General features: G+C 43.4%; 1 protein-coding gene across 7 annotated transcripts in view; it reads right to left on the bottom strand.

The window, feature by feature from the left end:
* Positions 1-12,572, bottom strand: part of IQCE (IQ motif containing E) — a 59,035-nt gene extending 46,463 nt beyond the window's left edge. For 3 of the 7 annotated variants that reach the window (XM_006112886.3, XM_006112885.3, XM_006112884.3), the window contains exons 1-8: positions 12,344-12,571; positions 8,470-8,517; positions 7,315-7,354; positions 4,655-4,795; positions 4,041-4,175; positions 2,993-3,063; positions 1,578-1,691; positions 26-73 (exon numbers count right to left, since the gene is read on the bottom strand). In XM_006112886.3, the coding sequence (XP_006112948.2) occupies positions 26-73; positions 1,578-1,691; positions 2,993-3,063; positions 4,041-4,175; positions 4,655-4,795; positions 7,315-7,354; positions 8,470-8,517; positions 12,344-12,385 (639 nt within the window). In that variant the 5' untranslated portion in view covers positions 12,386-12,571. Of the gene's footprint in view, positions 1-25; positions 74-1,577; positions 1,692-2,992; positions 3,064-4,040; positions 4,176-4,654; positions 4,796-6,356; positions 6,423-7,289; positions 7,355-8,469; positions 8,518-12,343 lie in introns of those variants that run through there. The other 4 variants (XM_075899607.1, XM_025178923.2, XM_075899609.1 and 1 more) reach the window with 4 other exon arrangements.
* Positions 12,573-15,872: the final 3,300 nt, after the last annotated feature.

The raw sequence follows: 15,872 nt of genomic DNA on the forward strand, positions 1-15,872 counted from the left end.
AAGGTGCAGGTGAAGAAGCAATTACCCATCTAGTATCATTCTTCTCTGTCAAAGGCTGGGCAAAATCAGAGCCCTACAACAAAAGACAACAAAATCAACTTAGTTTTGTTAAGCTCTTCTGCAGTTTTCTCTGTGCAGATTTTCCTCCTACCCTCTAGCCCAGAAATATGTTCTTATAGTTATTTAAGGATTTTCTATGCCACCTATCACAATAGTGACTAAGTGTTTCTTTTTCTGGACTCACTGGTCTTCCTTCTACTCTACAGATGAGGAGTCAGGGTCATAACTGACACTTGGTGTGCACAGGACATAGCACCCACCATCAGGTAAAAAACTTAGGCTATGTCTACACTGCACTGTTCTGCCGGAAAAAGCTACGCAAATTGCAAACTGCAATTTGTGTAGCTTTTTCCGCTTCTTTTTTTGGAAGAGGCTTTTCCGACATTTGGACCGTCTACACTGGGCCAAATGTCAGAAAAAAACCACTTTTTTAGAACATCCCTCCTTCCTCATAAAACGAGGCTTACAGGGATACCAAAAAACCATGTCTGCGCTTCCAAAAAAATTTCAGAAGAGCAGATGAGTTCCCTGGATGCGGCATAGTTTTTCTGGGATACCTCTGGTATCCCGGAAAAACTGCAGTGTAGACACAGCCTCAGTAGGTGGGTTTAAATTTACCATTAGAAATTACCATTAGTTTCTTCTGAATAAAATATGATATAGGAGTTGTCTTTGAATTGAATTTTGTGCTTCCAGTTAACAGACCAGTTGGAACAGCAAACTTGGATACACAGAACAGAAATCATCCGGTATGTCAAAGCAAAAGCCTCACTCAGTTTTAGGCAGCTAACAGACAGCTTTATTGATCAGTAAAGCCAAGTGAGCCAAACGTGGTCCCAACAGAGCCGGGCCCAGTAAGGCTGGCTAATACAATCAATCCTAGTATTTTATACTCTTAACCAAACAAGTCTGATGCCAGGGCATTCCATCAAAACAAACTTCAAAGAGAAATTGTTATCAGCACAGAATGAAACAGGTTTTTAGGGAGTTTGAGCTTCAGATCAAAATAGTTCATTAACACATTCCAACAGCCCATCCTCCTGGCCTTTCTCACATTGGTGAAGGTCAGTTAACTTTCTAGTGTATGTGCAGAAGCGAGAAACTTAACTGGCTTCTGTTATATGAAGTGGCTTCTAGCTAAATATGAAATGGTTTCTACAAGTATCAGTTGTATCTCTGTCTTAGGCAAGCTCACCATTACTACAAGTGAGATATTCAGAATAGAGATATGATGGGCGCAGGGGCAGGACTGACTTAGTATTACCTCCTAAGCTCCACACTTACCCTGAAAGCACTTAGAAACCATATTCAAGTAGGAGCAATCATGTTTCAAACTTTTCATGTCTGAGACAGGGAAAAGAGTGACTAGAACTGAGTTTCCCTTACTGCCTCTCAACAGGCTGACTTTTCAGCTTGACCCTAAAAATTCAAACAAACCACTTCCAACATCTTGCACCAATACTGCCAACTAACATCCTGCTGTCAGCTATGCTACTGGGAAAGGTTACAAGATTCACCCTGGAAGGATCCAACAGCTGCTCAATTTGTCGATCCTTTCTATTAGTCTCTTCCTCCAGTCGTCGGATCTTTGTTTTCATCCGATCCCCCTCACTTTTCTGAGCCTGTATTGTCTAAAATAGAAAAAAACACAAACAAACAAAAATCACAACTTCATCTACAAATTTTGCTTCAGGCAGGAGAAAGTCAAAGGCACTCTGTGAGCTTTTACAATTAACTCACTCTTGGACACCAAGCACAACACAATTAAAACAGCCAGCACTAATGATGAAGGAGAAGCAAGACGAGGACCATCCCATTGGATTAAGACTGATTAAGAGGGGAGGTTTCAAGGTATAGGGAGGAGGGCGTTAAAAAAAAAAAAGAGACCTCAAAGGCAGGGCAACTTTCTTGAAGCCACCGGAACAGGCAAAATAATGGTTTTCTGGTACCTCCATCTCACCTACTCCTGCTAACCAAGAGCCTGGTTTAGCTTTGCCTGGAAGTCAAACCCAACACCCATCTTCATATACACATAGACTAGGGACATAAAATCTCATTTTATTAGTTAACTGGTTAACATAACGTTTAACCAGTTAACTACAGATTAACAGGGGTTGGGCAAGGAAGGGGAGGCGCAGGCTTGAAAGCTGGGAGTTGGCAGCCTCCTACAGGATGGAAAGGTGCTGGCAGCCCTCCCCCTTCCCTGCTGCCACTTCTGTGACCCGGCCCTCTTGTGCAATGCTGCTGACTCCACAGCCTGTACGCGCTGGATGCTAGCAGCTCCATGGGGCTGGAACAGCCTTCAGTCTGTGGCACGTTGCAGGCTGCTCCCAGGTACCCGTTAACCATTACCTGGTAAGCAGTGTTCCCTCTGCTACAGGGCAGCCCAGTTTCACAACTGCCCTGCTGGGAGTTGTCAACTGCCTGCAGGGAGCCCTGAGCCTCTGACTAGGTGGGGCTGATTAATCACTTGTGAAGCTATTCTGCCACAAAGCTTATATGGAACGCTGTTGATAAGCATCTCCCGTTAAGGGTGATGTTTACCAGGTAACCAGTTACCCATTAACAACCCTAACATAGACCCAACAGGTTGACTTTTAATGATTAAAAAAATAATCAGGGGCTGCTATGGAAATTCAAGTGGCAATGCAACCAACCCCAATATATCCTGTCAAAGCCTACGTAGGGGTTTGTTCAGTCTATACTTCATGGCCTCCCACACCTAGAAGAAATGACTGTCACACCACCAGCAAAATGAAATCTCTTTAAATAAGCCTGGTTTCAGTTCAGTTCTTACATTTCTGAAGTGAAGAAGCTTAGAAGCTCTTCCAAATGTAGGCTCATACCCCTTTGATTTGGTCAGGGCTAGGTACCCCAGATGAATGAGACAGCATACAGGACTTTTACTATTCACATAACAAAGCAACTGTACCTTCTTCAGTTCAATAATCTCATCATACATGTCTTCCTTTTCTTTGTAGTCAGGTGTTCCAGGGATGTAACCTACAGAAAGAGATATACAAACTAAGGAAAAGCCTTAACAACAGGAAATCTGAAACAGGCATTTCTTTTTCTGAATGATAATTTCATAGATAATAAATAATGCTTACAGAGCATTAATTTCAGATTATCAATTAATACAATTAATTAAAAATAGAAAAAAATATCAGTTGCTGCAGCAGCACCTGAAATCCCTGCCAGATTTGGGGGGCATTTTTTCTTTAAACAAAAAAAAACCCCCAAAAAAACCTTCCCCCACTCCCAAGCTGTTGTATGAAATAACCACACAAAAACAAGAGGAACTAAGGGACCCTACAAGGGAAAATACTGCAACCAACTACTTACAAAGCTCTTTCAAAATCCATACCATACTTAAGAAAAATAATTTATTGTTAAAGCAATATTCAAGTGTGTGTGCTCCTTTTGATTTTCTCATACAATGGAATTGATTTTTACAGAGTAACATGATGTATCAAACACTTTATAGAAAAAAACAACAAAAGGTAATCTCTAGATAGAATTTCAGACAGGCAGCTAGAACAGGTGTGAGCTGGATCTTTGCCAGGGTTAATCATAGTTACCTGCACAGCTACAGATATGGGCGATTGCATCTTCTGTTGGCGGCGGATTGCTGTTCCTGGCCAATGGAAGCTGTGGGAAGCGGTGTTCCAGTCCACACTGCTTCCTGCTGCTCCCATTGGCTGTGAATGGTGATCCACAGCTAACAGGAACTGCAGTCACCAGAACCTGCAGCCATGCAAGTAAATATAGTGTCGGTACACTGGGTCTAACCCTGGCGAACAGCTGCCATGTTATTATCCACCCATGAGCTAGAAACAAGGAGAGCTAACACCATGTGACCAGCCAGATCACAGATACCACTTTGAGAGTTTGTTCTATGGGTTGGAATTAGAGGAACTGCTTCCTTACCAAAACCAGGACCTGAAACAAAACACTACTGCCCTAATTTCTGAGCTCACCATTGCTAGCAGAACGAGCATGCTTTGGCTTTTTCATGCCTAGCGCTTCCTTTAGATATTCTGGAGTGCTGCTGGAAAGATTAGTCCATGCATGCCCCACATCAAAATCTGATTTCAGAGGCTGGCTTATACCTGCTAATAATGAGAAAAAGAAAAAACAATGGTAACTGTACATTCATTTAGGGTGAATTGAATGCAACAGCAAAGCCCAGAGCAAGCTCTGGATGCCTATGCTAGTACCCACTAGAAACAAGTAAATCAAAAACTGTCAAGAATTTGTAAGTCAAATTCATTCCTAATAAAGGAACCAGATATAAGCAAAATAAATTCCAGGTAGGTATTTAATCAAGGATACATTTCTTTTTGGAGGCATCCCAGAGCCTGAAGGTTCTCAACACAGAAGAGAAAATTGTGAAAATATTGATCAAACAACAAAACTATTTTAAGAAAACTTTTAAATATAAAATATTATGATAGACCAAATTTCAACCCTGGAGTAAACAAGATTAAGTTATATTGGACTGAATGGAAGATGCATCCAACTTAAACCAGAATTGCATTATAAACTTTATGAAATTCACATGCAATTCTGGATTGAATGTCTATATTGATACCTTGCTTCAGAGTTCCTAGCCACATCTGCCTTGGTGTTTTAGCCATTGGGTTCTCACGGTGTATGGTTCCTGTTCCCGTCAAGGATCTCCAAACTGCAGCCTTTTTAGGGTACACATATGTACTAGAGAGATATGGAGATTCTAAGGCAAGAGAAAATATTTTAGTGATGCAATATACCCGCTGTAGCATTATTGCAGTTGATGTCACAAAACAATTTTTTCCGGCTTGAACATAATCCCTAGTACAGTCTTCTGCATGATCAAAATACATTTTATAACATCTTAAATGATTAGTTTCCTACAAATAACAAAAAAGGCAAGTGGAATATAGTCACATCAAAGTAAGTTTCCTTCCAGAAACAGTTGTTACAAAGATAAGTAAATTTAGAAAAAGAGGAATATGACTTGTGTGTGTGTGTGTGTGTGTACACACACACACACACACACACACACACACACAGGCAGTCCCCGAGTTACGCGGATCCGACTTATGTCGGATCCGCAGTTACGAACGGGGTTTGCTGCCCGTCTCCCTAGTCTGCTGGAGACCAGCAGACCAACGAGACGGGAAGCAAAGCCTCTGAGGATGCCGGCAGCGGGACAGTCGCGGCGCGTCTGGGCTGTCCGCTGCCCGCGTGCTCCGCGGCTTTGCTCCTCGTCTCCCCAGACCAGAGAGACGGGGAGCAAAGCCGGGGAGCACGCGGGCAGCGAATAGCCCAGACGTGCCGCGGCTGTCCCGCTGCCGGCGTCCTCAGAGGCTTTGCTCCCCATCTCCCTGGTCTGCTGGTCTCCAGCAGACCAGGGAGATGGGGAGCAAAGCCGCAGAGCACGCGGGCAGCCTAGATGCACCGCGGCTGTCCCGCTGCCGGCGTGTTCCGCGGCTTTGCTCCCCGTCTCCCTGGTCTGCTGGAGACCAACAGACCAGGGAGATGGGGAGCAAAGCGGAGCAAAGCCGCGGAGCACGCGGGCAGCGGACAGCCCAGACGCTCCAGCAGACCAGGGAGACGTGGAGCAAAGCCGTGGAGGACCCGGGCTGCGGGACCGCGGTGCGTCTCGGTCCCCCGCCCGCGTCTCCCTGGTCTGCTGGGGAGGGAAGGGGGGCGCAGCTAGTATGCCCCCCCCCAGCAGTCCAGGCTTTTCTCCGGACGCCCGTGGTAGAGCAGCTGGGGCGCTGCCGGTTGGTCCCGCAGCGCCGCTCTGGGCGCTACTGGACCAACCCGGCAGCACCCCAGCTGCTCTGCCCCAGGCGTCCCCAAGTCAGCCGCTGCTGAAACTGACCAGCGCTGACTACAGGAAGCCCGAGGCAGAGTTGATCTGCCCCAGGCTTCCTGGAATAAGCCGCTGATCAGTTTCAGCAGCAGCTGACTTGGGGACGCCTGGGGTTCTTAAGTTGAATCTGTATGTAAGTCGGAACTGGCGTCCAAATTCAGCCTGTTGAAACTGATCAGAGGCTGATTCCAGGAAGCCCGGGGCAGAGCAACTCTGCCTCGGGCTTCCTGTAGTCAGCCGCTGGTCAGTTTCAGCAGCGGCTGAATGTGGACGCCAGTTCCGACTTACATACAGATTCAACTTAAGAACAAACCTACAGACCCTATCTTGTACGTAACCCGGGGACTGCCTGTATACACACACACACACACACACACACACATTTGTGCGTACATTTTAAACACATCTGTGCACTCATAAGAAATATACACACCTAAATTAATACACCGAAATGATGTATTAACATGAGCGTCTCAGATACGCACATCCTACACACAACCTGTATGGATGAACAGAAGAGAGCATTTCTGTGCGTGCAAGTTTGCCATAACCTTCATGACATCAATAAAACTAGTCACAAGTGATGTCACAAAGGCCATGATAGAATAAAAGTGCTATTTTAAGGCAAATTGATCATAGTTATAGATAGGTCAGAAAGAGGAGGGTGTATGTACAAAGAAAGAAATGCACCTCATCAAAAGCTCGTAAAAATTCATTGTTTAGAAATATTATATGCTATTTATAAAACAGATAAAAACAGGTATGAAATACAGCTTTCAGGAAGAGAAATTGAGCATTAGACATTTTACTGTGAATGGACTTACAATATATAAAATGTCTTATCTGTAATTTTTAGACATTAAAGATTCCCTGACAACAAAAAGGAGGCAATTTCCTTAACCATGGAATTATAGTACTAACTGAAGAATGGAATAGCTTAAACACTTCTACAGCTTCCATGATTCAGATACTTTGAAATCCACTAAATCAAGTGGATGTTAGGATGCACTACTTCAGTACTTCTAGACTCCAGAACTTTGGGGATCTCTTTTTGCCCAGGAACAGAAAAGGAAACATCTTTTCTCCAATAAAATAAAAAGGCAAACAGGAATTTTTAGCTGCAAACTGCTTACCACCATAAGGGAAAAGTGCATTACTACTCAGCTAGTGCTCAGGACAAGAATCTCCAGAAAACTGTAAACTCCAACCCAAATCCTAGGAAAATCAAATTTCTCTTGCTATAAGATATAACTTTTTCAAACAGGGGAAGGTTTCACATTCCATAGAGAATCATAGATGTTCTTATTTTGGACATCTTTTCAAGGTGGTGATGGAGATTAATCTCATTCAGGACAATGTTACCAACTTTTTTTCCTCGTGTCTTCACTTACTTGGTGACTTTGGGGGTTTATGAGTTTTCTTTTTCAGTTTCTAGAAGAAAAATAAAAAAAGCTTTCTGCAGTCAAACTCTCCTATTACTAAAACATCTCAGCAAGTTATCTGAAAAACAGAAGCTAAAGCCAGTTCTAATGAGGAATCAGATGAGGTCTAACAAAACAATATGAACTCTCCTAAATACAGGATTGTAATGCATGACTACATATAGAAGAAAAGGGATTCAACAGTTATTCCAACTGGTCTAGTTTTACCAAAGTTCAAATGTCACTGTAGCAGATTATAGCAAATGAAATAAGTATGTGCCAAAACAAAACAATAAACTACAATTAAGGTGTTGCCCCACAATGGTGTACACTAATAGCCAAAGCTACCTATTTTTGCTCATTTATTGAACAATTATGTGAGTTTTACTTGTACATCTTAAATGTGGGAATCAGCAAGTCCTTAGAAGTGCAGGACTATTACCAGGTGGAGAATGGGAGTTAATATTCTCTAAAAATGTGGTTCTCAACTGGTGGTCCATGGTGACTTTTTCGGTGGTCCACAGGAACACTGTCCAAAGTCACACAGCATAAGCAGGCGCTGCCGTTAGGCTGGTTTATGCCATGTTCACAAAAACGCGGCATGTCATCCATAGTGTCACCGAGGAAGCAACTAGGTTGTGTTTCCAGTAACTTCCGTCTGAGGCTCTGAATGTCAGTGTAGCTGCCACCATCGTGCTGAGCGATTGCTGTGTCATTCATCCTGTGCTACATGTGCTGGAGGTGGTCCACGAAAATTTTTTGATTGGCCTGGTAGTCCGTGGACTGAAACGAGTTGAGAACCTCTGCTCTAAAAGATGGAAGAACCCTTTCTTGTTCAATTCAACTAAAGCGTACTACACAGATAACTTAGGGTCTCTTAACTTGATGGCATAGCGAAATTCACTGAATGTAATTTGCAAAATAAGCATCAGAATTTTGAAATCCCAGTAATGTTTAGAATTACTGGAGCCTCCATATGTCAAATTCTTTGTTGGTACAATACGGTTCTACTTTTTAAAGTATCTATCAGTAATCAGTAGATATGACTGGGATATGCTGTGTGGAAGTAGATTCTGAGAAGTTTTTTCAAGTGTTTACAAAAAGCACATTGCTGATAAAACTCACCATCTCTGTGTCAGATTCATAGGTTACAGCAGACAGTTGGTCTTCTCCCTAGAAAGTAGATATGTACAATTTAATTTTTGCTGCTGTATAGATAGTTGGTTAATATATAGATCACCAGAATGTCAATAACAGCCCCCCAGTAATTTTTTATAATGATCACTACAGTACATTCAACTACGTACTCTGTCACTGTGTTTACAAAGGGACAATATACCTGAGAAAAAAATCCCCTAAAGAGGAAGTCACTGCAAAATCTGACCCTAAAGTGTTGAACCTGAACTATCGCAAAGCTGCTTATTCATAATCTCAGAAACTATCAGCAGGTACAGAATGCCTATCTGAACTAATTCTGAAAAAAAAAAAATCACTGCATAGTGTTAGATTAATTTCAGAAAAGGTAGTAAAGCAAATTTCAAATGTCAACAGAAACCCTAATATTATCCTAAGTTTGTAATAAAATTCTCACTTTTCATTAAATAACACTTCCATTATTATTTTAAATCATCACTAGCTTTTCTTTGAAAGCTAGTGACAAGACTGGGTCTGATGGACAGGAGAGCTTGCAGGAAGTCCAACTTCATATCCCCATTTCAGTGCCTTTAGTGTCTAATAAAAGAGTAGGATGTACTTGTAAACCTCTCTCTCAAATAACTTTATATTTAATAACTATTTTTAGTGTTCATTAATATTCTAGATGCAATATGACCAGAGATGCTTATATTAACCGTCAGAGGGGTAGCCGTGTTAGTCTGAATCTGCAAAAGCGACGAGGAGTCCTGTGGCACCTTATAGACTAACTGAAGTGTAGGAGCATAAGCTTTCGTGGGCAAAGAGAAGTGGGTCTTTGCCCACGAAAGCTTATGCTCCTACACTTCAGTTAGTCTATAAGGTGCCACAGGACTCCTCGTCGCTTTTATATTAACCATAACACTCTCACACTTACACTTACTTCAAGAGTAATAGCTAGCTAATTAGTTCAGTATTAATACCTTAAAACTTATATAATGCTTCACATTTTCAATTGCAACATTAAAGAGCCATCACAACAGCCCAAAGATACAAGTATAAACACCCTCATTTTAAAGACAAGGAACCAAGAGCATAGGAAAGGTTCCAAGGTTAGTCAGTCAGTGAAAAAGTCAGCATTGGAACTTAGAGAGGAAGGATAGTCCAATCATTAGGGCACTTATGAGATTTATATTCAATTCCCTGCTCTGCCACAGACTTCTCCGTTGACCTTACGCAAGTCACTTAGCCTATGTGTCATCTAAAAAATGAGGATAACAGCACTTCTTTACATTTTGGGGTGTTGTAATGATAAACACATTAAAGACTGTGAGACACGCATGTGATGTAGCCATAAAAGTATCTAAAACAGGTAGATGGATATTTTCCCAAATGTATCCCTTCAGATTACAGTGCCCGAAAATAGCTATTGGTTTAACATTGCATCAATAGAGAAGAGTACCAAGCCAACAGATGATCTTTACCTAAGCATATACAGGACAGAAAGAAAGGTTGGAACATTTCCATTTCATATGTTTTTCATGTTATGTTGCCCTTGCGGAAAAGCTCATACAATTAATTTCCGCCTACTGCTGGCTTTGCTAGCGCTTACAGATGCAGCTCTGTTCCTAGGCAAGATCCAGATCTAGCTCATTGTGAGAAGCGGGAGAAAAGGTAAAGCAGATTTTAAAGCACTGGTTGACAGGGAAGAAGGCAGCATTGAAAATATTAAGAACAGATAAAGCAGCTTTTCAGCTTGGTTGAGAACAAATAGGCATACGTTTCACACAGTACACTATACCATAGTTTTTAATTTCCTGGGTCAGTGTTTCTTGCAACATACGGACAGGTTATTTTTGTTATTTTGTTATTTATCACACTACTGGAGGTATCCCGAAATAGCTACCCTGCATCTTTTAAACGTGCTCGTTATTTCAAAATATTTTTCAAAATAACAGGCACAGCTATGTTACCGGGCCCTGCCTCTGGTGCGAGACACGGACCTGCCGCGCTATTCTGGTATCCCTGTAATCCTCATTTCACAAGGGTTAAAGTATGTCTCGAAATAGCGCATTATTTCAAAATTTGGTGCTGTGTAGACACGCCAAATTTCAAAATAAGCTATTTTGAAATATAATCAAAATAAAATACTCAATTTGCGTAGCACAAAGTGCAAATCTTATTTTGAGTTTAGGATGCTGTGTAGATGCATCCTAACAGAACAAGAATGGCTTTCAACAGAGAACTCAAAAAGTATAGTGCAATGGAGGTGACAAGAAAGTAATTTTACAGGAGAATACTAAAGTGTAGGACTGGGTGTAAGGACTCCTACGTGCTAATGCTCTCGTTGCCATGAGCTCTCTTTTAGACCTTGGCAACGTGAGCATTAGCACATCGGAGTCCTTACACCCAGTGCTAGAAAGATTTTTACCACACAGTTGTGCATCCAACATTTCTTACACATATTTTGACAGAGCTGCCACATTTTGAAACTCGTAAGATGGCACTTCACAAAATGAGCAAACCTTGCTACCGCACGAAGAGGCATTGACACTTGGCTGCCCAGAGAAGTCAAACTACATCAGTAACTTAGTGCATGCCATTGTTACAACATCCATTTAGGGAAAAAAATCTAATGCTGTCTCCTGCCAACAGGGAAGGAAGAGAGCAGTATCACTGGAGTATTCTCAGGAGTGGTCAGAAATATATAGTGGTGATGAATTGCCAATATAGGAACTGAGCTAAAAAGTTCCTCATCACACTCTATAATGTCAAAGCCCCTAAGTGTCAACACAGTATGCACAATCCTAACACATCATATAACAAATGCATAGTGAGCTGTCCTGACTATAACATCCTCATTGTTGTGTGAGTCAATGATACTCCACCTTATGTGTTAGTAGAGACAAGCTTGTACTTTTGCCATGAACCTGAGGCTACATCTAGACTGCAAGCCTCTTTTGAAAAAGAGCGTCTAGACTACAATCAGTACTTTCTAAAAAGCAAGCCGCTTTTTCGAAAGACAGCACCCTGGCAGTCTGGATGCTCTCTTTCGAAAAAGCATAATTTGCATTACATAGCGCATTTTTTCAAAAGAGCACTTTTGAAAAAAGGCATTATTCCTCATAAAACAAGGTTTTCCACAGTCAAAAAAAAATTGCCACGTTCTTTCAATTTACTTTCGAAAGAACACGGCAGTAGTCTAGATGCAGGGGAAGTTTTTTCTAAAAAAGGCTACTTTTTTCGAAAAAACCCTGTAGTCTAGACACACTGTGAGGGAGGTGGGCTGTTTGACTCCCACAGTCCCACCACATCTGCCCCGGTTCCATTGCACCCATTCCTATCTGTCCCAGTCCCACTGTCTCCTGTCCCCATTGGTTCCAGCCTCCCCACCTACCCCTGGTTCCACTGTGCCCCCTCCCCATCTGTCCCAGCCCTGGTCCCATTGTTCCCAATCCCCAGTCCTGTTATCCCCTATCCTCATCAGTCCCAGCCCTGCACCCACTGTTCCCAATTCCAGTGTCCTCCATCCCCATCACTCTTGGTCCTGGCCTCAGTTCCAATGCCCACACCCCATCTACTGTGCTCCCAGTCCCCATATCCTTTGCCTGGCTGATCTGGTCCCTCTACCCCCTTCCCCATGTCCCCATCTCAGACCCACTGTCCCCCACCCCCATCTGGCCTGACCCCTCTGTCCCCTGTCTCGGTCCCACTGCTCCCTCCCCAGTCCCAAACCCAATGTCGCTCTCTCCCAGTGCCCTCCTCCCCCGGGTCCCAATCCCGGCCTCACTGCCTGTCTCCCTCCCATCTCCCCGGTCCCGCTTCCCGCCGCTCCCATTCAATCCCCTCGGCTCTGTCCCGAGCTCACCAGCTCCCGCTCCGTGGCCGCCTCGCTAGTCGCTAGGGACATGGCGCGAGCGCAGCTCCAGTGGCTTCAGGGGCTCGGGCCCCGCCAGTGCATGTCACCAGACGGGAGAAGCGTCCAGCATCTCAGCCTGGATCGAGCCCCTTCCCCTTAGTACTTCCGGGTATCCGAGACCATGGCAACCAGCCGCGGCAGCAGCCCCAGGACCCGGATGAATAGGGAACGGAACACCCTGGCCAAGCGACTCTTTGCCCGGAGTTTGGGGAAGCGGCTTCGTCACAGGGCTGGGACAACCAAGTGTTTGCTCGGAGTTTTGGGAGATCACAGCAGGCGAGCGAAGCGCTGAACTAGCGAGCCAGCGAGGAGGGGCTGGGGAAGCCCTCCTGATGGGGTTACCCAGGAGAGGCCAGGGTGGCCTGGAGTCTCCAGCAATTAAAGATTAATCTTTACTTAAAGAGTGTGTGGTGTGCTGAAATCTCTAGAAATATGGCCAATCAAAATTGGCAACCCTGGCGCCCACAGAAAGGTCCCATGTAGAGTCTGGCTTGTCACCTAACATAGGGACCTTCCTTTGGGCCCTTCCCAATAGGGCCATAGGCAGATCCTGATTCCTACCGCAAACTGGTTCTTAAGCCTCTTCCCCTCCCTTCCCACCCGCACAACCGCACCAAACAGTGGTACTCTGGCCTATGTAAAGATGGTACCTTCAGGTTTTCATGCAATCTGTCCAATGGCACAAAGTCTGGTCTTTTTCCTAAAGCCCTACATCCAGGCTATGTCTACACTGGAAGTTTTTGCACAAAAATGGCCATTTTTGCCTCAAATGCACTTTTGCACAAGTAAATCAGCAGTAAAATGGCAAAACAGAGGGCTTTTGCTGGCGTAGGTAAACCTCCTTCTGTGAGGCATAACTCCCTTTTGTGCTACAGCTATGGCACAAAAAGGCAAGTGTGGATGCTCCAGAGGAAAAAGCACAGGTGCTCTGACGGCCTTTCTGTGAATGGCCATCAGAGCTTTCTTGCACAAGAGTGTCCATGCAGTGTGGACGCTCTCTTGCGCACTTTTGCGATGCGCTTTGAGGTGTGGACATGCTCTTGTGCAAGAAGTTTTTGCGCAAAAACTCTTGCGCAAAAGGCTTCTTGTGCAAGAAACCTGCAGTGTAGACATCAAAGGATTAAATAAGAATCTTAGCTTCCCACCCCCAACCCTTTGTGTGGCCTTGGACAAATAAGTCAGTTGTTCTAGGCTTCATTTTTCTATCTGTAAAAGAGAGTAAATACCTCACTCTTGTGTGCGTGAAACATAATTCAGTAATGTTTGTAAGGTGCTTTCTGTTCAGATCCTCTGAAGGAAGGCACCAAAGAAATGAAAAGTATTACCTATCCTGGTTTCTATTATTCACCATTATATATATTTTTTTTCTTTCTTTCAAGGATTACATCTTGCTGCAATTGACACACAGTCTGTGTCTACACTCCAAAAGTTCCCAGTTACTACCTAACATGAGTAAAGATGTTAAAATGCAATTATCTGGCTAATCGTATAGTTGATACAATTGTATTGACTACACAATTAGTCGATAAGTGCCTCTGCAGAACCGCAGTGGGGGTAGCTCCAGAGGAGACAACTCAAGCTGGGACTGAGAAGTCCAGGCTCATATTGGCTCCAGAGCCACCCAAAGAAATTCCAAATGACCTGTGGTAAAAAAGCCAGCACTGTTACCCATTTATGCCAGTTCTCTTGCAGTTGATACCAATGATAGAACTGAACTATTAGTGGCAACAGTGGGCCTTTAATTTGCAAAACCCAAGCATAGGACCCATTGTCAGACAATCACAATGATAAGGGGCACAGGAAAGCTATTTACAACATTTAAACTGCACTTCTATAACTGGTTTCCAGATTCCACATTTCTGGTGTTGATAATTTACACCTTAAGCTTTTGTGAGGATAGTGTTCTCTCTCATCTCATGAGGGAAAGCTGAAAAGCGTGATCCCATGCAATGCACTCAAGATGGGGACTCTATCTCATTTATTAATGTAAGAATAATAAAATAAAACTCAGCAAAGCCTAAACTCAATAAAAAGAGCATTAACACTCATCTGAGAACATTAAAACAGTATTGGAATTATGGGTGTAAAATCCCATTTAATTGGTTAACCAGTTAACAGCATCTGGCCTATCACCTAAGATGAAGGACCTTCTTTTGGGCTCTCCCCAACAGGGCCATAGTCAGATGCTGATCCCCATGGTGAGCTGGTTGGGGGGAGCCCTTCAGCTCCAGTAGATTGGAGTGGCTCCCCTGCTCACTGCAGACGGGGAGGGGGGGCTGCTCCAGGCTCTACAGGTTAACCAGAACCGGTAGGATTCACTTACTAAGGTTGAAGTTTACCTGTAACTGGTTAACCATTATTATCCCAATTTGGGATGACAGACTCCAAAGGGGCTTTTTATGTATTTATGTGGTGCAATAGTGCCATCAAGTGGTCCTTCAGCAAGCAAAAATCCCCAGAGATGCTCAGAATCTTGCTGTCAAAAAAAGAGATTTCTGAATTCAGATCATGTGGAAATTGTCCTTCTGGGTCACCTCTGACAGAGTCAAATAAAGCATTTTTGGGCAGGCATATAGTTTTCCATTCTCCAAATATAACTGTCTCCTGTCCACCAGCGTCAGTCTAATGGGATTAAAAAGATGATTCTTTGAAATAGATCCCAAATGTAACTGATTTCTCTTCTATAAAGAATTGTGTATGATCTTTATATCAGGTCTATCTCTCGAGCCTACTGCTGCATAAGTGGAGCTTAACTCTGAAGATTGCTATGAATAGCTGCCAACAGGTAGGCGTGGGCTACACACAGTTTTTATACAGATTTAACTATTTCAGACAGAAATGTGATAGTCTAACAATAGTTACATGGATACAATCCCTAGTGTGCAGACAGTTATATCAAGGTAAGTTGCCTCACACCAGAATAGTTTATACTCTTATGGGGTATTCCTAATGTCCCTTCAGGACTCATTTTGAATAGGACCATAAGGGTAAGAACTTCCTTCCTTGTTTCCTAAAGGATTTTACCATGGGATAGATAACTGGAGGTAGCTATTGTGATATAAAACCCCACCACCACCTTTTATGCAGTGAAGCCAGTAATAAAGTGGCAAGTGCAGACACTGATATTGATTTAAACCTGACATAGCTTGCAGCTACTGACACAAATTGCTACCATGAGTCTCAAATAGGGATGTAAGAGTTTACCTAGTTAACCGGTTAACCAACAAGCATCTGCATATCAGTTTCTGTTACGATTAAACTCTGCCCCTGAAGACGTGTGCTGCTGGTCCCGCTCCTGGGAAATTGGCTGCCGCCCTGCGCTGCACGCTCTGCAATATAAGGCTTATACTGTTCAGGAGACATTCAGAGGGTGATTAGCTGCCAGGGTTGGCAGTGTATGTTTCTACTGGTGGTGCATGTCTGCACATGCCCCGGTGCACAGAACCATATTTATTCCACACATGGGTGAAAAAAATTA

Source organism: Pelodiscus sinensis, chromosome 16, assembly GCF_049634645.1.
Source record: "Pelodiscus sinensis isolate JC-2024 chromosome 16, ASM4963464v1, whole genome shotgun sequence".
Taxonomy (NCBI): Eukaryota; Metazoa; Chordata; order Testudines; family Trionychidae; genus Pelodiscus; species Pelodiscus sinensis.